We start from the raw sequence: 24,893 nt of genomic DNA on the forward strand, positions 1-24,893 counted from the left end.
CATCACCCTGCCAACCAAAGCATGTCTAGTCAAGGCTGTGGCTCTCCCAGTTGTAATGTTTCAGCGGCAGCTGAAAGCCACAGAGAGAGAGAAATGGGGATAAAATGAGTTTTTAATGCTGCTCAAAACCACATACAGACCAAGGACTGCGATGTCCCTGGGTCTCGAGATTAAAAAACCCACAGGCAATTTCCAGCAAGGCTAAAGCATATTAAGATACAGTTACTGTTTTAACATTTTTTTCCCCCAGTTGCAATGTGTGGCTGTGAAAGTTGGACCATAAGGAAGGCTGAGCGCCAAAGAATGGAGGCCTGTGAACTCTGGTGCTGGAGAAGACTCCTGCGAGCCCCTTGGACTGCAAGGCCATCCAACCGGTCAGTCCTAGAGGAGATCAACCCTGACTGCTCCTGAAGGGGAAACTCAAATAGTTTGTCCATCTCATGAGAAGGAAAGACTCACTGGAGAAGAGCCTAATGTTGGGAATGATGGAGGGCAAAAGAAGAAGGGGACGACAGAGAAGGAGGTAGCTGGATGGAGTCACAGAAGCAGTAGTGGACAGGAAGGTCTGGAAGAATGTCATCCATGGGGTTGCGATGGGTCAGACTTGACCTCGCAACTAACAACAATGCTTTGCTGTGATAAGGTAGCCCATCACTCACTGCTTTTTAGATCTTCAGGGATTTCCAAAACTTATGAGATGAATATATGTTTCTTACCCGGGATCTCCCATAACACATCCATGTCTTTCTTTATAAAGCAAAGAGGAAAAGCATGGATTTACTTTGATGATGGATTATCTACCTTATGTCAAAGCTAGATGGCCATCAGGAGAAAGAGGAGAGCGACGGTCCCAAAACCTAGGAGAGGAACAAGGTGTTTGCCCGATGCTGACTGTCTCAGCATGTCTTCAGTCAATGCCAAGGAGCCATTGTTCAGTTCTGGATGGACTCCTAGCAGCTTGCACATCAGAGGATAAATGTGGATGCTGTCGAAAGGTTCCGCTAAATACCCCTTCTTGAAATCGGGACCGAAAGCTCTAAAGATGGTCTTCATGTCCATGCCTTCGTTGTCAAAACCGTGGTCCCCTTTGTTGACGTAGAGAATAAACCTCTGTGAAGGAAACAATGGAAAGAAGCCTTCTTAATAACGCAGCTGTTTTAAAAGGAAAAGATTACTAAGTGTCATTGAACAATTTAAAATCTGAGAAAATATTAAAAATACCATCCTATCCTTTTCCCTCTCTCCTTCCCTCCCTCCCTCCCTCTCTCCCTCCTTGTTTTCCTCCCTCCCTCTCTTCTTCCTTGTTTCCCTCCCTCCCTGTTTTCCTCTCTCCCTCCCTTCCTCTCTTCTTCCTTGTTTTCCTCCCTCTCTCCTTATTTTCCTCCCTCTCTTCTTCCTTGTATTGCTCCCTCCCTCTCTCCCTCCTTGTTTTCCTCCCTCCCTTCCTCTCTTCTTCCTTGTTTCCCTCCCTCCCTCCCTGTTTTCCTCCCTCCCTCCTTGTTTTCCTTCCTCCCTCCCTTCCTCTCTTCTTCCTTGTTTTCCTCCCTCCCTCCTTATTTTCCTCCCTCTCTCCCTCTCTTCTTCCTTGTTTCCCTCCCTCCCTCCCTGTTTTCCTCCCTCCCTCCTTGTTTTCCTTCCTCCCTCCCTTCCTCTCTTCTTCCTTGTTTTCCTCCCTCCCTCCTTATTTTCCTCCCTCTCTCCCTCTCTTCTTCCTTGTTTTCCTCCCTCTCTCTCTCCCTCCTTGTTTTCCTCCCTTCCTCCTTGTTTTCTTCCCTCCCTCCCTCCTCCCTCCTTCTCTGCCTCCCTTCCTTATTTCCTTCCCTCCACCCTTCCTTCCTTCCTTCCTTCCTTCCTTCCTTCCTTCCTTCTCCTCTCTCTCCTTGTTTTCCTCCCTCCCTCCCTGTTTTCCTCCCTCCCTCCTTGTTTTCCTTCCTCCCTCCCTTCCTCTCTTCTTCCTTGTTTTCCTCCCTCCCTCCTTATTTTCCTCCCTCTCTCCCTCTCTTCTTCCTTGTTTTCCTCCCTCTCTCTCTCCCTCCTTGTTTTCCTCCCTTCCTCCTTGTTTTCTTCCCTCCCTCCCTCCTCCCTCCTTCTCTGCCTCCCTTCCTTATTTCCTTCCCTCCACCCTTCCTTCCTTCCTTCCTTCCTTCCTTCCTTCCTTCCTTCCTTCCTTCTCCTCTCTCTCCTTGTTTTCCTCCCTCCCTCCCCTTCTGCTGTTCGTAAGGGCAAATCAGTGATGACGAGAAGATTGCCTGCAAGTTCTAACTCTTTACAGTCCCACTGACCAAATGCAGCTACCCTCTGGACTTGCTACCGTAGCAGCCACTACATGTCACTGTTGCTCTACTCAAAGAAAACGACCAAGGTGAAGAGCAAAGAGCCTCCTGCTTCAAAGCCACCTTAGGTGTAGCCCTGGAGATGCGAAGAGGGGTTTTTGAGCCGTGTGATGGGCAGTTTGGAAAATGGGCTTGACGGCCAATGGCATTAGGAGACCTTCTCCTATTAGGACTGTAGAGAAGAAGCTCACGCATCTTCTCTTCGATGTCCTGCCCAGATCTTCTCCTTGCCCTGCTAGCAATTCAGAAGCGGGGGAAGAGATTTTACACAGAGGGTTAATCCCACTCCCCGCTTATCTGAAATCTCATAGGTTCTCCTGCTTTGAGCAGGGGGCTGGACTAGAAGACCTCTGAGGTCCCTTTCCAACTCATCCGTTCTATTCTGTTCTAAGATGCCAGCGGCAAGCGCTGTGAATCCGCTGCAGTTTGCAGATTTCTGGTTGTTGTTTGTTTGCTTGTTTGTTTGTTTGTTTAACATCTGCAAGCGGTGGCATGGTTATGGATGATAAGGACAGAGGAGAGCGTTCTGAAGGAAAGGTCACCATCTGAAAGTGAGGAATTAAAAAGCCCATTATGCAACGGCCACCTTTCTGTGCGAAATTGCATTTTATCGTTTATTGATTGGCTGAGGATGTCAGAGCCTTCGGGGTGTGTGTGGGCGTGTGTGGAATGTGGAATGCTAATGGTGGTTAATAGGCTAAGGAAGGAATGCTTTAAATGTTTTTTAAAAGGGGGGGTTACATTGATTTCTCTTGCAATGAGAGTTAATGCATTAACATGGCTTCGATATGGAGCAGGAAAATGTGATCTTGTTTTTTTTTTTTTAAAGAACTTTTGGCATCTCAGAAGTGTGAGTGCCCAAACGCCAAATCACAGTTTCTCCAAGAGACTACCGTGTTTCCCTGAAAATAAGACCAAGTCTTATTTTTTTTGACCCCTGAAATAACCTTGCCATGACCTCAAGTCCCCAAGGATGTTCTGGACCAACTGAGCTGATTTTTTTTCTTTCTTTCCTGGTTGATAGCCTTGCTTACAAACACAGGCCTGGCATTTGCAACCCACTGTATTTCTCTTCTAAGAATTGCCCATGGAGATCGTGGGATCTTAAGAGGAGAAAGGCTTCACGTTCTTCAAAATGATGACAATGCCGCAGGCTGGAAGCTGTTTTGCTTTACATTGGGAAGAGGATGAGGAGGAGAGGAAGGAGAAGGAGGAGAGAAACAAGGACAGGAAGAGAAGGAGGAGGAGAGAAAGGAGAAGAAGGAGAAGAGAAATGTGGAGGAAAAGGAAAAGAAGCAGGAAAAAGAAGAAAGAGAAGAGAGAAAGAGCAGGACTGGAGGAGGAGGGGGAGGAGACGAAGAAGAAAGAAGAAGGGAAAAGGAGGAGCAGGAGAAGGAGGAGATGAAAGATAGAAGGAAGAAGGAGAAAGAAGAAGAGGAGGAGGAGATGAAGAAAGGAAGAAGGGAAATGAAGAAGGAAAAAGGAAGAAGGAGAAGGTGGCGAATAAGACGAAGATAAAGGAGAAGAGGAGGAAGAAATGAAGAAGAAAGGAAGAAGGGAGATGAAGAAAGAAGGAGGAGAAGAAGAGGAGGAGGAGATGAAAAAAAAGGAAGAAGGAAGGAGAAGGAGTAGAAGAAGAGGAGGAGGAGGGGAGGATAAATGTCAAAGGAAACAGATGACCAAGGACAGATGTCAATGAGGAGATTATTAGATTGTATCACAGACCGGAAACAAATAATGGTTTCAGAACATCTGAATAGCCATCAGTTGGGAATGATTCAATTCTGAATTTCCTGCATCCAACAGGAGATGTCTGTATGATCCACCATATCACTTTCTGATTCTGTCTGCAAAGGTTGAGAGCTGGAAAGCTTATGGATACTTAACTCCTCACATAAAAAATACAGCTCCCCTACTCAGCCCACTGATTCCATTTCCTCTAAATAGCTTGAAATAGATCTATACTAAAGGTAAAGGTTCTCCTCACACATATGTGCTACTCCTTCCCAACTCTAGGAGGCGGTGCTCATCTCCATTTCAAAGCCAAAGAGCCAGTGCTGCCCAATTAAACTTGCCCAATTCCTTGCATCTTTTTTGAAGGTCTGTTTCTAGTCCATCATCATCTCTACTGCCTTCCTCTGAGCAATTCAAAGAGCAAATCTTGATCTCTGAGCAAGATCCTGTTGCCAGGAAATTTTAGATTTGCTGCTAGTACTGCTTTGCTACAAGCAGAGACATCACCCTGCCAACAAAAGTGTGTCTAGTCAAGGCTCTCGTTTTCTCAGTTGCAATGGATGGCTGTGAAGGTTGGACCATAAGGAAGGCTGAGCGCCAAAGAATGGAGGCCTTTGAAATCTGGTGCTGGAGAAGACTCCTGCGAGCCCCTTGGACTGCAAGGCCATCCAACCGGTCAGTCCTGGAGGAGATCAATCCTGGCTACCCTTTAGAAGGCCAGATCCTGAAGAGGAAACTCAAATACTTTGGCCACCTAATGAGAAGGAAGGACTCCCTGGAGAAGAGCCTCATGCTGGGAATGATGGAGGGCAAAAGAAGAACGGGATAACAGAGAATGAGGTGGATGGATGGAGTCACCGAAGCAACCGGTGAGAGCTTAAATTGACTCTGGGGGATGGTAGAGGACAGGATGGTCCGGAGGAACATTGTCCATCAGGTCACGATGGGTCGGACACGACCACAACTAACAACATCAAAGTCAAGGACTATTTCTAATTTACATCGGATAGTTTTGCACGATTCCTGTCTGCTTTTTTTTAAAAAAAATAAGCCAGTTCTTACACACAATTACACATCATCCACTTCTGATTTCACACCAAACTTACCCCGTTGATGGAGTAACCGGAATCTCCATAAACCAGGATTGGCAACACACGTTCGTGCTTGGCATAGTGGAAATGTTCAGGAAACTCTTCCTTTTTGTAGACACGCAGATGAGGGTGGGCGCCTTTTAGTTTCTTGTAAATTTCTTCTTCTTTCCCTTTTTTGGGTAATATCATCCCGAATCCCCCATAATCAACAATGTCAAACTTCACGAGGTCTTTGAATTTAATGTAATCTTTCAACAAGATCTCTTTGACCGCCGGCTTCTTTTTGACCGTGGTCATGCCGTGGTCAGATGTAATGATGACATTGAGGGTATCTTTCAACCCGTGTTTTTTGATGGAGCTGAGGAGGTAACCGAGAGTTCGGTCAATTTGTTGGATTATTTTTTTCCGGGCCTCAGTCTCCGGGCCAACAGAATGACCAATATTATCAGGTTCCCCATAATAAAGGGTGACAAAATCAAAGTTTTCTTTAGCAAACCAGTTCATGACAATGTCGATGTTTTCTTGCCACTCGGTCTCGTTGCTGTCGGGATGATTGAAGGATTCTGCCGATCGTCTCATGACCGTCTGACCACTGTAGTTGGCATTGCCCCCTGGATAGTGAAAAGAGGCAGTTTTTTTCCCCTAATTCAGAAAGACAGAAAGAAAGAAAGAAAGAAAGAAAGAAAGAAAGAAAGAAAGAAAGAAAGAAAGGGAGAGAGAGAGAGAAAGGCAGAGGGAGGGAGGAGGAAAGGAAGAAAGGAATAAGAAAAAGAAAGAAGGAAAGAAGAGAGAATAAAGGAAGGAGGAAGGAAGGAAGAAGGAAGGAAACAAGAGAAAGGAAGCAAGGAATGAAGGGAAGGAAGGGAAATAAAGGAGGGAAGGAAGAGAAAGGAAGAAAAAAGGAAGGGAGAAGAAAGGAAGGAAAGAAGAGAGAAAGGAAGCAGTGAAGGAACGGAAAGAAAAGAGAAAGAAGAAAAAGAACAAAGGAAGGGAGAAGAAAGGAAGGAAAAAGGAAGGAAAGAGATGAAGGAAGCAAGGAATGAAGGGAAGGGAGGGAAATAAAGGAGGGAAGGAAGGGAAAGGAAGAAAGGAAAAAAGAAAGAAGAAAAAAAGAAAGGAGAAGAAAGGAAGGAAGAATGAAGGAAAGAGAAAGAAAGCAAGGAAGGAAGGAAAGGAAGGGAAAAAAGGAGGGAAGGAAGGGAAAGAAAGAGGAAGAGGAAAAAGAAAAGGAAAGGAGAAATATAGAAAGAGAGGGAAAGAAAAAAGAGAAAAATAAATAAATAAGTAAATAAATAAATTGCAAATATGGAAATGTAACCTACGAATCATAGGAGCTCATTGTAAATCTCGCAAACAGACCCCGTTTGCCAACTTGATACTACAAATATTGATTGCCTATTTTTCTGTCATTTCTGTACTTCGGGAAAACTGGTACTTTCCATTGCAAATCTTCCCTCTAAGACTTAAGGCATCCAGGACAAATAAACAAAACACTCAAAACATCTGACAATTAAATTTATGAGCATGACTGCAAATGGCTTCACGATTATCTGGGAATGTGCCATTGAAATAAATACTGCTTTCTTCAGAATACATGAGTCTAAACAGCAAACACATGAAGCTTTAAGCAGAAATAATTTCTCTCTCCCAAATTATAGAGTTTTTTAAAAAAAATACTAATACTAATAATATGAATTTCAAAATAGCAGTAGTCAGGTATTCTTCTTCTTCTTCTTACCACTAATATTGTTATTCTGCTGAATTTAATTTCCAAAGTGCTAAGCTGGGGCTGTAAAGTAATAATATTCTTACTGACATTTAATATACTGGGGAAAGGTCAGATTCAGTATAAAATCTAAGTTGACAAAGCAGACAAATCTTGCAAAGGAATAAAAGAGGAATTTAAGTTCTTAATGTCAGAGCAAGAGTGAGGTCCCACATATTTCAAATATTGCTTTTTCCAGGGGACAAGCCTGCACTTTTCTTAAGAAATAAAAGCCATTATATTCAGTGGCTCCAAATCCAGATGAAAGTTCATGAAGTCCTTGCTATTTGTGGCTCAAAAGTATTGGAAATTTAAATGGGTAAATTGGATGGTATACATCTCGTTGGGCACAATGAGAATAAATCTGCTGAATAAAACTCTGCATTGGTGACAGGAAGGGCATCTGGCCAGTAAACCCTGAGCTCCATTCAGTTTCCCCAACTCCACCTTCCTCCAGGAGACAAAGCAATGGAGGTCAGATCCAATTAAGATCACCTTGGTCTGCCTCATCCCAAGAGAGGGCAGTTAGTCTGGTGAGATTCTTGCAAATAGGCCACCAACAATGAAGAAGCTACTGTGATCAGAAGTTGAGAAGTTTAGAATAAGAGAGTTGGAAGAGACCTCCTGCTTAGGCAGGAAACGCTACACCACTTCAGACAAATGGTTATCCAACATCTTCTTAAAAACTTCCAGTGTTGGAGCTTTCGCAACCTCTGGAGGCAAGTTGTTCCACTGATTAATTGTTCTCACTGTCTAGAAATTTCTCATTAGTTCTAAGTTGCTTCTCTCCTTGATTAGTTTCCACTCATTGCTTCTTGTTCTGCCCTCAGGTGCTTTGGAGAATAGTTTGACTCCCTCTTCTTTGTGGTATCTCTTCTTTGAGATATTGGAAGACTGCTATCATGTCTCCCCTAGTCCTTTTCATTAAACGAGACCTACCCAGTTCCTGCAACCGTTCTTCATATGTTTTAGCCTCCAGTCCCCTAGTCATCTTTGTTGCTCTTCTCTGCACTCTTTCTAGGATCTCAACATCTTTTTTACATCGTGGCAACCAAAACTGGATGCAGTATTCAGAGTGTGGCCTTACCAAGGCATTATAAAGTCATATTAACACTTCACGTGATCTTGATTCTATCCCTCTGTTGATGCAGCCTAGAACTGTGTTGGCTTTTTTGGAAGCTGCTGCACACGGCTGGCTCCTGTTTAAATGGTTATTCCCTAGGAGAACTCCAAGATCCCACTAGGACTCCAAGGTCATGTGAACGGTGTGGTTCTGGTTCCTTGGGCCTGACCTTACAGGAACCAAAGTGTGGGCTGTCCTCTACTTACAACCATGGTAGAGATAAACCAGACTTCTCCAACTTGTATTTTCCAAATGTGATAGATAAAGGAGGCACATCGTTTCTTGCCACTATGAGCAGAGATCTAGGTAGATTAAGCTGGATTGTGCCAGCGCGGGGAAGCTAACATATAAATAATACTATTGAAGAAGGACCCAGAAGAAGCCTATTGAACCCTATGGTCAGCTTGGTGGTCTTCTGCAATCGCGACATAAGCCTAAGATTGAAAACCAAACTTGCTACATCTTTTCTATCCTGCTCTACGGAGTGGAGAGTTAGTCTTGGACAGGAAGCCACTTGAAGAGACTAGAAGCATTTGTCTATTAAAAAGATTTTCTTATCACAAATATACACTCTTATAATTACCATTAACATTTATCTATTCATCCTTTATCATCTTTATCGTTATTTTCTTACAAACATACAGAATACAGTTTGGGTCACTTTCTTGCCACCCCATGCCTCCATCTTATTTTGCAACAACCTTGCTCCTACTGTCTTCTGAACCTTTCTTCTCTGCCTTCATCTTTTCTCCTCTCCTTCCTCCTTTCTTCTTCCCATCTCTTTCCCCACTCCTCCTCCCTTCTCCTCCTTCTTACCCTCTCCCCTCGCTTACTTCCTCTGCTTTACCCTTTCTTCCTTTCCCTCCTCACCCTTCCTCCTTTCCATTGTTGCCCTTGCTTATTTATTTTCTCTGATGGGTATCTAAGTGCTATTGCTCTTCCTTTTCCCCTTCCTTCCTTCCTTCCTTCCTTCCTTCCTTCCTTCCTTCCTTCCATCTTTCCTTCCTTCCATCTTTCCTTCCTTCCATCTTTCCTTCCATGGTGCACAGTGCTTAAAGTGCAATACTGTAGGATCCTTCTACTGCCTGCTGGCTGCTTGCAATTTAGCAGTTCGAATCTCACCAAGCTCAAGGTTGACTCAGCCTTCGCTCCTTCTGAGGTGGGTAAAATGAGGACCCACATTGTTGGGGTCAAGCGGCTGACTCTGTAAACCGCTTAGAGAGGGCTGGAAAAAGCAGTGTGAAGCAGTATATAAGTCTTAAGGGCTACTGCTATTGTTATAGTTGATTGGATGTTGCAATAGGAGCCCTGGTAGCGCAGTGGTTAGAATGTGCTATTGCAGGCTGACTCTGCCCACTGCCAGCAGTTCGATCCTGACGAGCTCAAGATTGACTCCACTTTCCCTCCTTCCCAGGTGGGTAAAATGAGAACCCAGATTGTTGGGGGTGAGAGGCTGACTCTGTAGACCACTTAGAGAGGGCAGTAAAGCACTCTAAAGTGGTATATAAGTCTAAGTGCTATTGCTATCACGGTTTCAAAATCTAATGGACTGGTTTGGACAAACCTCAGGGGCTTTTTCGTGCATCTGTTAATAAAAATAGGAGAGCGAACATGATTGCCAATGTCCGATGATGGATATGGCACAAGAAAGAGAAGAAAGATCAGCTCTGCTAGTCAGTTACTTTACAGATTTTCTTGGTAGGATAAAATAGGTCAATCATTTCTGTGGTGTATACAATTATGAGCTCGGAGGAGGAGGACGAGTGTGGTATAAGCTTGAGTAATTATAGGATGAGAGTCCCAACAGAAATGGGCAGAAGGCAGCAACTACAGATCTTTGTCCCCAGCAGTATTTTGATGAGATGGAAGAGATACAATACAATACAATACAATACAATACAATACAATACAATAGTAGAGTTGGAAGGGACCTTGGAGGTCTTCTAGTCCAACCTCCTGCCTAGGCAGGAAACCCAATACCGTTTCAGACAAATAGCTATCCAACATCTTCTTAAAGGCTTCCAGTGTTGGGGCATTCACAACTTCTAGAGGCAAGTTGTTCCACTGATTAATTGTTCTAACTGTCAGGAAGTTTCTCCTCAGTTCTAAGTTGCTTCTCTCCTTGATTAGTTTCCACCCATTGCTATGATGTTGTAGGACAATAGTGGTCAGCCAACTGCTTCTTAAAACATTGACTTTCTGGGCATTAAAATGTCACCAATTGGCAGGGATACTGATATCATTGTACAGGACCGTTAATGTCTCTGAAGCCTTATAGGATTTTGCAGGGTGGAATCGTTCCGTGCCAGCTCAAATAGTCTTGCCTAAATTTAATTTTAAACGGCAGAGGTAGCCTGTTCCTTCTTTTGTGATTGGCTAAGTTCCATTGCAATGGAATGGAATCTATTCTCCAAAGCAACCAAGGGCAGGGCAAGAAGTGATGGGTGGAAGCTTATCAAAGACTGATCAAATCTAGAATTACGGAGAAATTTCCTGTCAGCGACAACAGTCAATGGAATGGCTTGCCTTCAGAGGTTCTGCGTGTGCCATCACTGGAGGCTTTAAGAAGAGATTGGACAATGGTATGAAATGAAATGAATAGAATAGAGCTGGAAGGGACCTTGGAGGTCTTGTAGTCTAACCCCCTGCTCAAGCAAGAGAACCTATGCCATTTCAAATAAGTGACAGTCTAGACTCTTCTTAAAAGCCTCCAGTGATGAAGCACCCATGATTTTTGGAGGCAAGCTCTTCCACTGGTTAATTGTCCTCACTGTTAGGAAGTTTCTGCTGAATTCCAGGTTGCTTCTCTCTTTGATTAGTTTCCAACCATTGTTTCTTGTCCTGCCCTCTGGTGCTTTGGAGAATAATTTGACACCCTCTTCTTTGTGGCAGCCCCTCAAATAATTGGGACGCTGCTGTCATGTCCCCATATTCTTCTTTTCTTTAGAGCAGCCAAGCCCAAATCCTGCAGTCGTTCTTCATATGTTTTAGTCTCCAGGTTTTTGATCCTCTTAGTTGCCCTTCTTTGAACTTTTTCCAAGGTCTCAACAGTGTTTTTTGTAGCGTGGTGACCACAATTGCTTGCAGTATTCCAGGTTGCAAATAAGAGATTGGATCTATCCAGAATGATATAGGGTCTCCTGCTTGAATAGGGGATTGGACTAGAAGACCTCCAAGGTCTCTTCCAAGTCTTGTTATTCTATATCCTTGGTCTGGGGTCTTTGGGGGTTTCCCTTTTTTTTCCACTTTAGATCGAGCAGCCCGTTGAATTTCCACGGAGTCAAAATCTGACTCAGAGAGATTTTCCTTCCTGTCTTAATTCCAACCGAGCAATTTAATAAAACTCTCATACAACCCAATTATGTTGAAACGAGAGAGTATTTACTGTTCCTGCCTCCCTGTTTTATTAACATAATCAACTTTACTAGCAGCTATACACTTGCAATGTGATCCATTTTACTGGGAACATTATTTGCTTCCTTCCTTTTATTGCAACGATTTTTATTGTTCCTGAAAAGTTTTGCAGCGAGACAGCTGGTAGATTTTCCCCGACGCTATTCCCTGTCTCCCATCCTCATTCTTTGCCCTGGATCCTTTGCTTATTCAAATTAAAGTCTTTTGTATCTCTGAGCTTTCTGCTTCTCAACGATGAAGATGGCTTTCAATTTGACATAAGCTAGATTTAAGCTGCGTGAGCTTTTTTAAAATTCTTGTTCCATGTGTCATTTGAATTAATATCACCCTTTCCCCTATGTGAGGGCAAAGAAATCATTGCCCCGTTCACCGTTGCTAAGCGAAAGACTGTAAGTAATTGAAAAGAAGAAGAAGAAGAAGAAGAAGAAAAAATAAACCATATTGTTTTGTTGTTTTTCAAGGCTGCCTCTATGTCTGATGGCCTACTTAGCCTCGTGCTAAAGACTGTAACATGCTTTCTAAGGAATATACTCTGCAGCCAAAAATGATAGATCGATGCATTACTGGGAAATCAAATGAAATAAAAGCATATTTATTCCATTTAATTGTTCAAAGTAACATTGGGTGACATCCGACTCCCCTGTTCAACTCTAAATGGCACACGATCTGGCAGATTTAAATATGCAAAGAGCCAAGCTTAAGGAAGGAGCTCTTAGCTCATTTTTCAGACTTCAGGTAACCAATAAAAGCAATTCACAGAATAACGGAATAGCAGAGTAGGAGAAGGAGCTTGGAGGTGTTCTAGTCCAACCCCCTGCTCAGGCAGGATGTCCCCCGTACCATTTCAGACAAATGGTTGTCCTTTAAAAGGGACGCGATGGCTCAGTGGCTAAGACATTGAGCTTGACAATCAGAAAGGTCGGTAGTTCAGTGGTTCGAATCCCTAGCACCGCGTAATGGAGTGAGCTCCCGTTATTTGTCCCAGCTTCTGCCAACCTAGCAGTAAAATGCAAGTAGAAAAATAGGAACCACCTTTGGTGGGAAGGTAACAGCATGCTGTGTGCCTTTGGCGTTTAGTCATGCCGGCCACAGGACCATGGAGACATCTTGGGACAGTGCTGGCTCTTCGACTTCGAAACAGAGATAAGCACCGCCCCCTAGAGTCTGGGATGACTAGCACGCATTTGCAAGGTGAATCTTTACCTTTATCTCTTCTTAAACATTTAAAAACGAAATGTCATTTCCCTCATTGTCAACAACGGGTTAGCAATAGCGGTTGCCAAAATGGGATTCCTTACAACCTCTGCTTAGCAGAACATTGAGAGTTTGACTTGGACCATAGAACACAGAATGTAGAATTGTCATTGTTGGAAGGGGCCTTGGAGATCTTCTAATCCAACCCCCTGCTCAAGCAGGAGACCCTATACCATTTCATACCATCTCTTCTTTAAAACTTCCAGTGTTGGAGAATTCACAACTTGTCTGGAGGCAAGTGGTCAATTGTTCTAACTGTCAGGAAATTTCTCCTTAGTTCTGGGTTGCTTCTCTCCCTGATTAGTTTCCATCCATCTTGTCCTGCCCTCAGGTGCTTTGGAGAATAGCTTGACTCCCTCTTCTTTGTGGCAACCCATTTAGATATTGGAACACTGCTATCATGTCACCCCTAGTCCTTCTTTTCATTAAACTAGGCATAGCCAATTCTAGCAATCGTTCTTTATATGTTTTAGCAATAGTGATAACACTTAGACTTATATACTGCTTTACAGTGCTTTATAGTCCTCTCTAAGCAGTTTACAGAGTCAGCCTCTTGCCCCCAACAATTTGGGTCCCCATTTTACCCACTTTGGAAGGATGAAAGGCTGAGTCAACCTTTAGCCTGGGGAGATTTGAACTGCCAAATTGCAGGTAGGCAGCTGGCAGTAAGCAGAAGTAGCCTGCAGTACCTCACTCTAACCACTGCGCCACCACAGCTGTTAGATGCTGCAAATGTCGTAACTATGAAAAAAAAGTCATAAATCACATTTTTCAGTGCTATTGTGGCACGGTGACTCATTGGGGCTTCCAATCCCCTAATCATTTTTAATTAACCAAGCAGATGCAAGAAATGACCTCTAAGAAATAAGGAAGGCAAGCTCATAGTATTGTATAGCACAACATAAACCCTAAGACTGGACACGCTGCATTAAACCACTGTGTAGCTTAATTCTGTTTTTTTCCCCAAGCCATATTGTTTCAAACCAATGTGGTTGATGCTTCAGTTGGTTGGATGAAGCATGAAGCTGTGCTCAGGAAACCGACTGTAATTCCCAACCTTGGTAGATGGGCTTCAACTCCCAGAATTCCCCAGCCATGTAGAAATCAAGCCATGGATGACCATTGGATCGCTTACCTGATTTTGAGCTGTGATCCAGAGAGGAAGAACTCCGTTGTCCCACCATTCGGTCTTGTTCTGGGTTTCTTTAAAGCCGTACTTCCGTAGAGTTTCCGTGTTGAACATCATATTATGGATGACTCCGTGATCTTCAATCCAGCGACCTGGGAAAAGAAGACGAGGGGAAATGAACAGTGGCAAAGGATATAGGTCCGTGAGGTGGCACACAGAGCCATTTCTGAGGCCCCCAAAGATGTTGCCTTGTCAGCTCCAGTGCGCATGGGCATGCTGGCCAGCTGATTTTCAGCCTTGATTTTTAGCCGTTTTTCTTCCTCAGTAGGCTTCAGAGAAGCCTCCTGAAGCCTCCGGAGGGAGAAAAACAGCCCAACACACAAACCGGAAGTCTGTTCCTGAACTTCCATGTTGACCGTTGGGCCGTTTTTCTCCCTCAGGAGGCTTCTCCTGAGGGCAAAAAACAGCCCAACACACAAACTGGAAGTCAGAAAATGGGCTGTTTCCGGCCTCTGGAGGGCCTCTCGGGTGGCGGAGGAGGTCGTTTTTGCCCTCCCCAGGCTCCTAGAAAGCCTCTGGAGTCTGGGAAGGGCAAAAAATAGGTTCACCATGCCATTGCGCGCCAAAAGCAGCGGGAGGAGAGCATGAATGGGGAAAAGCATATAGAATTATGGGTGTGAGTAAACACACTCATGACCCCCCCTCCCCGCGCTCCCCTTGCTTTTGACATGCAATGGCAAAAAGGTTAGCCATCACTGATATAGGTTATCTAGGAATCCTGCAGCCATTGTCCACTCTAGCAAAGAAATTGTACATCTGCTTGAAAACGTGGCTGAAGAAGAAACATGGCTTAAGTCAGGGGTGTCCAAACTTGGGAACTTTAAGACTTGTGGAAGCCTTCCATCCTTCCGAGGTGGGTAAAATGAGGACCCAGATTGTTGGGGGCAAGAGGCTGGCTATACTGGCTGGGGAATTCTGGGAATTGAAGTCCACAAGTCTTAAAGATCCCAAGTTTGGACACCCCTGGCTTAAGTGGAAGGCAAAGGCAAAGGAAGCTGTCCAGTTTTTTTGAGTCCAGAGAAATGGAAGAGTGAACCGAAAGTTTGCCGTTGAGAAAGAGAGAGAAGGCCTCCATAGTCCAGGTGCATCTTCAGAACCCTATGGACTTCTACAATGTCCTTCAGAATTCTAGCTTCCTCTTCATCCTTGGACTCCACAAAATTATTTCTTCAGCTGAAACTTGGAAGCAGCTGCCATTAGAACTCAACTATCTTTGTCAGAGGGGAAAAAAAAGAAGACAAGAAAACCTGAACAGATACTGCCTGGGTGAGCAGATGTTTACTCAGCAATGAGTGGGGAAAGCTCTCATCTCCTCTAAGCAATTGAGAACAAAAGGAGAATTTCTTCTCCAGAGACTGTTCTCCAGCATCTGTTGCTTGTGTCGATTATGAGGGAAGGGAGCCAACACAAGTAATAGAGGGACAACGCAACATCAATGTCTTCTGCATTAAACCTTCTTGGGGGCCTACTTAAAGCAGTTTAGATGTCTCTTCCAAATAGCTTGCAAGACGACCTGCTGTGTGTATGTGTGTGTAAATCAACTATCTTCTAAAGAACAGAGCAACACAGCACATCCCAGCAACACGGAAGCTATATTCAGCTAAGGATTGCATGCAACTATTTTGTTTTTTGTTTTGGTGCCCAGCGAGGACTTGATACTTCCTGTCTACTCAGGAATATGGTTTAGGACAATCTCACAAATAGCAATAGCATTTAGATTTATATACCGCTTCACAGTGCTTTCCAGGCCACTCTAAGCGGCTTACAGAGTCAGCCTCTTGCCCCCAACAATCTGGGTCCTCATTTTACCAACCTCGGAAGGATGGAAGGATGAGTCAACCATGAGTAAGTCAGGATCGAACTGCTGGCAGTCAGCAGAGTTAGCCTGTGATACTGCCTTCTAAGGAAGAAAGGAAGGAAGGAGGAAGGAGGAAGGAAGGAAAGAAAGAAAGAAGGGCAATAGCAATAGCACTTAGGCTTATATACCACTTCACAGTGCTTTTACAGTCCTCTCTAAGCGGTTTACAGAGTCAGCCTCTTGCCCCCAACAATCTGGGTCCTCATTTTACCCACCTCGGAAGTAGGGAAGGCTGAGTCAATCTTGAGCCTGGGGAGATTCGAACTGCTAAATTGCAAACAGCCAGCAGGCCGTAGAAGGATCCTACAGTATTGCACTTTAGGCACTGTGCACCATGGAAGGAAAGAAGGAAGGAAGGAAGGAAGGAAGGAAGGAAGGAAGGAAGGAAGGAAGGAAGGAAGGAAGGAAGGAAGGAAAGAAGGAAAGAAAGGCAATAGCAATAGCACTTAGGCTTATATACCGCTTCACAGTGCTTTTACAGTCCTCTCTAAGTGGTTTTACAGAGTCAGCCTCTTGCCCCCAAACAATCTGGGTCCTCATTTTACCCACCTCAGAAGCATGGAAGGCTGAGTCGACCTTGAGCCTGGTGAGATTTGAACTCCCAAATTGCAAGCAGCCGGCAGTCAGCACAAGTAGCCTGCAGTACTGCACTCTAACCAGTACACCACCACAGCTCCTGCTTTCCTTCTTTCCTTTCCTTCCTTCCTTTCTTCCAAATAGCACAGACTTACATACCACTTCACAGTGCTTTTACAGCCCTCTCTAAGCGGTTATAGATTTAGCCTCTTGCCCCCAAACAATCTATATCCTCATTTGAACCACCTCGGAAGGATGGAAGGCTGAGTCAACCTTGAGGCTGGTGAGATTTGAACTCCCAAATTGCAGGCAGCTGGCAGTCTGCAGAAGTAGCCTGCAGTACTGCATTCTAACCACTGCACCACGGTGTCTCATCAACTATCTTCTAAAGAACGAAGGAGCAGAGCAGAAAAAATGTCAACCTCTTGGTTTTTCCAGGGAGGCATTCCTAACGATGGGTTATGAGTATGCACTCAACGCATTTAAACCACACATCAAAATATCTGGACGCTGAACAGACCAATCAAATCTAGATCATTCTATTTTGTTACTAAGATACAAAGAATTTTGGGGTTGGGCGAACATGTGAACATCTGAAATTCCACAGTGCTTTCTCTACCCCACCGCTTCTACGTAAGAAAGAAAAATGCTTGCTAACCTCCAATTTATTTTAACCTCACTAAATTATACCCTAAAATTAATTAGGTGCAAACGTTGCCCTTTCTAACCAATCACATTCAAATACTAATTAAATCATTATCTTCGTAATGCATTTACTTTATGGGAAATTCTTTCTAATGAGGAATATTAATTAAAACCTGTTGAATGACTTGTAAGCATATAAGCACATCGCCTGCCTGCTTTAATTAATTTCCAGTAAATAATGAGCACATATAAACATGTAATTTGCATTTCAGATTTTTAGAGCTGTCCTGAACTTAGTCAGCCTTAAAGAAAGAAAGAAAAAAAATCAATTTTTTCTCCACTTGCTTCTAAGGAAAATATGGAAAATGTTTTTTTTTTTTTACTGTAAACATTTAAAGAAAGAACAAATGTTGTACTTTTTTTTAATATAAAAAGTTTTTTTTTAATTTTTAATCTCACACATACATTTACAGGTATACATTCTCATAGTTATTATTCACACTGTGTATTAACACTTTTGAACGTGCATTTTTCCATATAAAAACTAAAATATATAATCGGGTGGGCTTTGCTTACCATCCCATACACCTGTTTTATTTTACCATAACCCTACTTTCCCCACTTTGTGTTGGCTATAATGATTATGCTGGTCTTACACATTATATTCATGTGTAGGATGCACGTTGGTGGTTTTGTCTTAGTATATTATATCAGTCCTGTTATGTAGACATAACATAAACCCGCCATCCTGGGCCCAACGTTTGGGAAGCCAGGCTCTGCCTGTCATAAGCCAGGACAAAGGGTGAGTGATGGAGGAGTTACACTGCCTTAAAAAACCTTGGTCCAGCTGGCCCCACTGGGAGCACCTCGTAAGAGCTCCTTTCCAGGTTACAGGAGAAGACGGTCAATGGTTTTGAAGGCGGAAGAGGGCTCTGTGCCCCAACAGCAGATAAAATGGCAGAACCATCTTCTAGGAGAAGGGAAACTCTGATTACAAACCTCCACTGCCTTGTGGCTACATCCACTACTGGAAAAAGGCTTCAGGAGTCAACCTCAAGGCAAAATCCGGAGCCAGAGTCCTGGAAGCAGTTTGTGACTGTGTACAACCACGTTCTGGTTGATGTCATGTCAAGTAGTACCTCGCTGGTCTCTACTCGCCCCTCCCCTCCCAGTCCTTCCTCGCCTGGGCTCCTTAGGGCCCCAACAGGAAGCAGTTGTTGGAGCTAAGCAGCCCCCAGGAGAAAGAGTTGGCAAAACAGCTGGCTCAAATTGGATCTGACCGAGAAGGAGGCTCAGTAGAAGCGTCTCACTGAGGACTAGGAGCGTAGGCTTTCCAAGCAGAGCGAGTGCAAGGCCAGGTACTGGCACCTGGAGGCTCAGCAGGCTGAGATGGTCAGCCAGTTCCAGGCCATGATGCAGTCCCACTGGAACAAGGCCCTCCGGCTCTTGGCCACCAGCGGCGCTTCCCTCCAGCCTTCGCCCAAAACCCCACACCAGGAGGCTGAAGCAGACCCCAAGTCTGAATTTCTGCCCCCTCTGACCCACAGAAAAAGACCCTGAAGGGGGAGACTCTCTGCAGCAACACAAGCGTTCATTGCACGTATCCATCCCAGGGGCCGTAGTTTGAGGACCCCTGATTTAATGCAAAATAAAAAAAGGGAAATAATTTATCTGCGGACCACCAAAGATTTTCTCACGGACCACCAGTTGGTGACTACTGCTCCAGAAAATAGGTAGGGCTGAAAAAAATACAGGACGACCATACCTGTGATAATTGTAAAATGCGAAGGTGAAGTCATAGTCACAAAGGGAGGTGTGATGTATTTTGCCTTCACTCCTTCTTCAGCCAGGTAATCCATATAAGGCGTATCTACATCCTCATCGTAATTCCATCGGAAGCCATCAAAGGAGATCAGGAGGAGTTTGTGGGCACCTGTTGTCTTCTCCTTCCGGACAGCTGGATAGCCGACCACATCAGCTAGAAGGATCAAATTGAGAGCCAAGATATTTTGTGTCTTCATTGTGTTGCTCTGGCTTGCAAGAAGGTGTTTTGTTCAGTTGTCCTTCTGCTTTTCTACTCTCGGAGGGTTGTAAAAGCCAATTTTTTTATCAGAGCAAAGCTCAGCCTAGATAAGATTAGCCGTTGCTGTGTCACCATTTTGCTGATATCACAGGAGGAAGAAGAGTGAGCCAAGTGTTAATTATGGTAAATATATCTGTCTTTTAAGATGTTAAAAGATTGGAGCAATGGGGAATAAAAGGAGGAAGAGAAATCATATCATTTGTTGATGTTGGGACACAGCCATTCGGTGATTAATTATTTGAGGTGGTGGTGACGGAATTAAGCCAAAATGTAGCTTCGATTCATTGGATGGTACATTTTGCAATCATAATCATAATAAAAAGAAACTGGAAGGAATGATTTGCCTAGAATTGTATGGTATAATTGCCAATAATAATACATACAATTTTTCCTTTCCTTTCCTTTCCCTTCCCTTCCTTCCCTTCCCTTCCCTTCCCTTCCCTTCCCTTCCTTTCCCTCCCCCTCCCCCCTCCCCTCTCCTCCCTTCCCTTCCCTTCCACTGACCCTTCCCTTCCCAACTATTTTTTTTAATGCATATCTTATCATCTATGGAAATGTCTCTTAAAAATTGCTTTAAATAGGGTCTTATAAATATATTCAATTATAAGAGTGGATGGCTATAATAAATTTAAATTACTACTAATGGTAATAATAGTAATAACAAGTCTGGTCAGCTTACATCTTACTAGTTTATTTATGTTTTATATTTAGAGGCCATCCAGCTCCCCCATAGCACAGATCCAAATTGCAGTTTTTGTAGACCATCTTAGAAAAAAAAATGATTAAGCTACCCGCATCTCCCTAAAATCTAACATCTTTGTTTATGGCATCATTAGAGCCGTGGTGGCCCAGTGGTTAGAATGCAGTATTGCAGGCTAATTCTGATGACTGCTAGCAGTTCAATCCTGACTAGGCTCCAGGTTGACTCAGCCTTCCATCCTTCCGAGGTGGGTAAAATGAGGACCCAGATTGTTGGGGGGTAATAGACTGACTCTGTAAAGGTATAAAAGGTGACCCCTTTTTCGGGGGGGCAGTTATAAAGGAATCCACTACATTTGGAAGATGGGAAGCTCAGTAATTAAAACTGGGGCTTGTTCTAGAAAAGTCAAGAGAAGAAAATTAAACTGCCAACAATGAATAATGAGAAATCTTTGATGGAATTAGCGATGCTGACAGATGCATAAGACTTCCTGATTTCCTCTGGAAACTAAAAGTTTTAACAAGGAGAGATAGAGACAAACACACACACACACACACACACACAGAGAGAAACAATGACACACAGAGAGAGACAGAGAGACACACACAGAGAGAAACAAAGACAGACAGAGAGACAGAAAGAGACAGAGAAAGAGAGAGACAAAGACAGCAACAAAGAAACATACAGAGAGAGAGAAAGACAGAGAGAGAGACAAAGAGACAGAGAGAGACAGAGACAGCAACAAAGAGAGAGAGACAGAGAGAGAGACAGAGAGAAACAAACACATACAGAGAGACAGACAGACAGACACACACACAGAGAGAGACAGAGACAGAGAGAGACAGACAGCAACAAAGACACACACACACACACACAGTTATAGAGACAAACAGAGACACAGAGACAGCAACAAAGACAGAGAGAGAGAGAGAGACAGAGAGAAACAAACACAGACAGAGAGACAGACAGATAGACCCACAGAGAGGGAGGGAGGGAGAGAGGGGGGTGGAAAGAGAGAAACGCAAATGCAAACATGGAATAAATGTCTCCTTTCCTGCCCAGAGGGATTGAGAGGACTTCATTTCTGGAGATGGAAAACAGATTTACATTTTCTTGGGACTGTAAGATTTCACCTGCAGGTTAATCAAGAAATGGTCACATTTAGTTAAGTAATTGATTGGGGCAGCTTCCAGTAGGCGATGCATATTTCAGTAGGTGTTCTGGGGGAAATAAAAATAAAAAAATCATCGGTTCACTTTTCAAATCTAGTGTGGTGTTTGTTAGCTTAGGTCAGTGACGGCTAACCTTTTTGTCGTTGCGTGCCGAAAGCGACAGCGGGCTTGTGCACTGTGCACCCCGTCCCCCTAACCCTAACTCCCCACAACCAGCATTTCACACACACCCCCATGACCCTCACCTGAGGTTACTTCCCCATCACAAGAGCCTCACTTGACACACCCAGGCCTGACCCATCACAAGACCCACAAATTAAAAAGGCTAATTGTTAACTCCGAAGAACTGAAGAAACATCTTGGATGAGGAGCAAAACGTTTTCCAAGAAAAAACGAAAAACTCAAAGTCCAGTTGCCCTTGGGGGGGGGGGGGGAACACCTTTACCTGTATTAGCTAAGAAAAAGAGAGACTAAAATAACGCAGCCTGCTTTTAGGAATTGTTGCCTCTAGGATTAATGTCCACTGTTCATTTTAAAGCCTCTATTTAAACCCTGGTTTTATTACCCTGATTCCCTTCTTCCTCCCGCCCCCAACGGATGGTATTTTGCTACGTGAAGATTTATATTTTCAGAAAGCAGGTTCCAAAAAGAAAAGAAAAAAAAGACGGAGGTGAAATCAGTATATGTGTATGTTTATGGTGTTTTAACTTTTGATTGTACACCACCCCGAGTCCCTTTGGGGAGAGGGAGCGGTTTATAAATTTAATAAAATCAAATCAAATCAAAATCAAAGTTCGTTGCCTTCAACAATTGCACGGATATCCGTCGGAACTGACCTCAGTTGAAATTAAAACTGTTTCCTATTTCTCACAGGGTTTGTCTTGATTTGCTTAGCGAAAGGATGGGGGAAGCAAACTTAATTTTAACTCGGACGTATGCTTAAATTTTCCACAGAGAAAGACGTGTCGCTTTTCAAGGGATTATTGATCTTTCCCAAAATAGTTTTTCTTCTGGTTAATCATTGATCAGAGAGGGATACACATTTGTCCCTTCTGGTGTCTGTTGTTAGATCTTGTAACCATAGCAGTTTCCTATAACGGGAGGTGCTGTCTGTTCATTCCAATTCTTTTTTTTTTTTTTTAATAAAAAGTGTTTTATTAGATAAACATTAAAACATTGGACATAGTGCAACATTTCTGGCATAAACATTTCCATATAGTTTTTGGATCTTACAACAATTACAGTTTTTTTAAAAAAAAATTTTTAAACAAACACAACAAAGAATCCTCCTTTTTTACACACTGTAGAAAGTGTATCAGTTGGTTAAAAAAAACTTTCGTGCATCTCTTCCACAGTCATCAAGCATAATTCATTTTAACTCAAGTATTTTAACTCAGATATTTATACATGTTACCATCATCATACCTCCATTTTCATTTGACTACAATTGTTTAAACGTCCTTGATCATAAAATATATCAAGATTTAAAACGTAACCATGTACTGGCATTTCATTTGCTATTTCTAAAATCCTCCAATAACACTGAATCCTTATGGCCTATTCTAGCTAAACATCCATAATATCTAGTAACAAAAATTTCTAATCCTCCTTACCAAATCACTGTTTGCAATTTACATCCAGTTTCCTTATGTTGTACCCATGCATTTATATTTTCCTTTGTATCATTATCCCTCCTTTATTTAACTGCATCATGTATCATAACATTTCCCCCCTCCTAATAATCAAAATTTAACTAAATTTAACTTAGATCTTTTTTATTAGCCTTTATATATAACCAAAAAGATTTCTAATCTTCCTTTCATGGGTACCATTCAAATACTCATATCCAATTATTACTTATCATAGCAATACATATGTACATATTATTATCATTATCAATTATTTATTTGACTGTATCTCTTGTCACTAAATTTCACTAAGTTTAACTAGTTTTAAATTATGCGCTTCCATCTATCAATCTGTATCTTCCCAGTAGCAAAACAGTCTCATGTCTTCTGCCATTTGTGGTATCAGTCCTCTAATCATCTCCTTAATCAAATTTGTATGGACTCCTCTTAGCAACTCATTGCTCTAATCCTTCTTCTGTTTCCTTCATCAGCTTATCTTTAATTGTCACTGGTGTTATGAATGATGTTGCTAATAAAATTTCTCTCTTTAAATCCATAAATTCTTTTGTTTTTTCTTCTTCTGTATCTTGCCATCTGGGGTGGAGTTCCCCTCCATTTAATTCCTCTTTCAGTGTTCCACTCTTTCCATTTACAGACACAAACCAATCACCATAGATATCAGCGGATTTAATTTCTTTATGGTCATTTTCCTCTTCGGTTTTTAGAACTCTAACCTCCACTTTTTCCACTTGATAAACATCTCCAACTTCATCATATTTTACTGCTAGATGCTCTAGGTTTTTCAACTTCTTCTCCGTTTTCTACATTTGTATTTGATAATTTCTGAATTTCTAACAATATCTTTTGCAGGCTTAAAATTTCTTTCTGCTGTTTAAGTTGTGCCATTATCTCCAGCTGACAAACACTGCTGCTCTGGCTTAGAAGGTTTTTACAAGATTAAGCATAAATTCACAATCTTATTTTCACTTTTCTCTGGTTAAGGATATACTTCAAAGGAACATCTGTATGCTTTTCTTCTTATCACTCTCTATAAACAAACGGTGAGACCTTGAAGTACCAAACCAGAATAATTAGTGAGGAAAGTAAGAGTGTTTCGACTTGGGAATAAGGCCACAGGTTGATGGTGAATGGCCCCTCCCAGAGAGAATAAAAGTGGAGCGAAAGGGGAGTGGAGTTTGCAGGAGACAATTAGTTCACTTAATTGGTTCGTGACTCTCTGAGACTCCTTGCCAAGTTCTGCAGATATCAGCCTGGCAGCTCTCCAAGCCAAATAAGGTCTGTGACTGTAAATCCTCCCTTGAAAGACTTTGCTGGATGTGAAGGAGCAGAATTCACAGTCAATTAATAAAAGTTTTTTTTTGTCGGGACAAGGAGTTTGCTTCATGCTCTCGGGAAGCCTCGATCAGAACACCAATCTCTTCTTGAAAGCCTCCAGTGGTGGAGCATCCACCACTTCCGAAAGCAAGTTGTTCCACTGGTTGATTGTTCTCCCTTTCAGGAAAGTTCTCCTTAATTCTAGGTTGCTTCTCTCCTTGATTAGTTTCCATCCGTTGCTTCTTGTCCTGCCTTCTGGTGCTTTGGGGAGGTGGTTGATCCTTTCCTCTTTCTTTGTGGCAGCCCCTTAGGTTTTGGAAAGAATCTTAAGACTGCAGTATGAAGTGATTGGCTAAAACCTTCCTCAATGACACATCCTGCCTTTTCTTTTCAGTTGGCTCCAAAGAGTAGAGTAAAACATTCATCCCAACTCATTAAAAATGAGAAAGTCACAGTTTTGGAACTAAAGGGAATATACATTGGCAATAGAACTGATGCAGCTGTTTTCCCTCATCAAAGTAGCAGTCAAAAGAACCTTTTGTTCTTGTTTCTTAGAGAATCAAGCTAACAGAGAACATGAATCAATTAAATTTTTATTATAGTCATAGACCAGCATAGAAAATAAGAAAATAAGCTTTGTGGATCTCATCAGGAGCCAATTTAACCTAGCATTTCTGTCCAGGACCCAGATGGGTTTGGATGCTCATGACCACAAGACCGAGGTCTTCTCCTGTCCCCACCATTCTTCCCTTGGCACTGGAGTTTATTTTTTAGTTTCATATTTATTTATCAAACACGCCTGTATATTGCTGCAATCGAAATGATTCTCAGCAGCTTGCATACTAAAAAAAAAAAAAAAATCCGTGACGTTCTTCTTTTCATTCAGGAGCTCAGCATGACATGTTTCTCCTCACGTTTTTGTGAAAAGCTCCCTCAAAACTTCCCTGAGAGAGAAGCTGGGCTGAGAAAGAATGATTGGAGTGGACCAAAATC

At 42.8% G+C, this 24,893-nt stretch overlaps 1 protein-coding gene across 2 annotated transcripts; it reads right to left on the reverse strand.

Moving 5' to 3' along the window:
• Nucleotides 1-702: 702 nt before the first annotated feature.
• Nucleotides 703-21,406, reverse strand: LOC309398851 (ectonucleotide pyrophosphatase/phosphodiesterase family member 7-like). Of its 2 annotated transcripts, XM_081966102.1 has the most exons (6): nucleotides 21,383-21,406; nucleotides 20,799-20,898; nucleotides 18,748-19,144; nucleotides 13,850-13,995; nucleotides 5,174-5,800; nucleotides 703-1,110 (listed from the first exon to the last, which is right to left on the reverse strand). In XM_081966102.1, exons 3-6 carry the CDS (start codon nucleotides 19,001-19,003, stop codon nucleotides 814-816), a joined length of 1,326 nt encoding a protein of 441 aa, XP_081822228.1. In that variant the 5' UTR covers nucleotides 19,004-19,144; nucleotides 20,799-20,898; nucleotides 21,383-21,406; the 3' UTR covers nucleotides 703-813. The 2 variants fall into 2 exon arrangements, with proteins under 2 accessions (XP_081822228.1, XP_081822229.1); XM_081966103.1 differs by lacking the exon at nucleotides 21,383-21,406 and having other exon boundaries at nucleotides 20,799-20,930.
• Between the last annotated feature and the right edge of the window lie 3,487 nt (nucleotides 21,407-24,893).

This window comes from Natrix helvetica (assembly GCF_964273705.1).
Source record: "Natrix helvetica genome assembly, chromosome: 13".
Taxonomy (NCBI): domain Eukaryota; kingdom Metazoa; phylum Chordata; class Lepidosauria; order Squamata; family Natricidae; genus Natrix; species Natrix helvetica.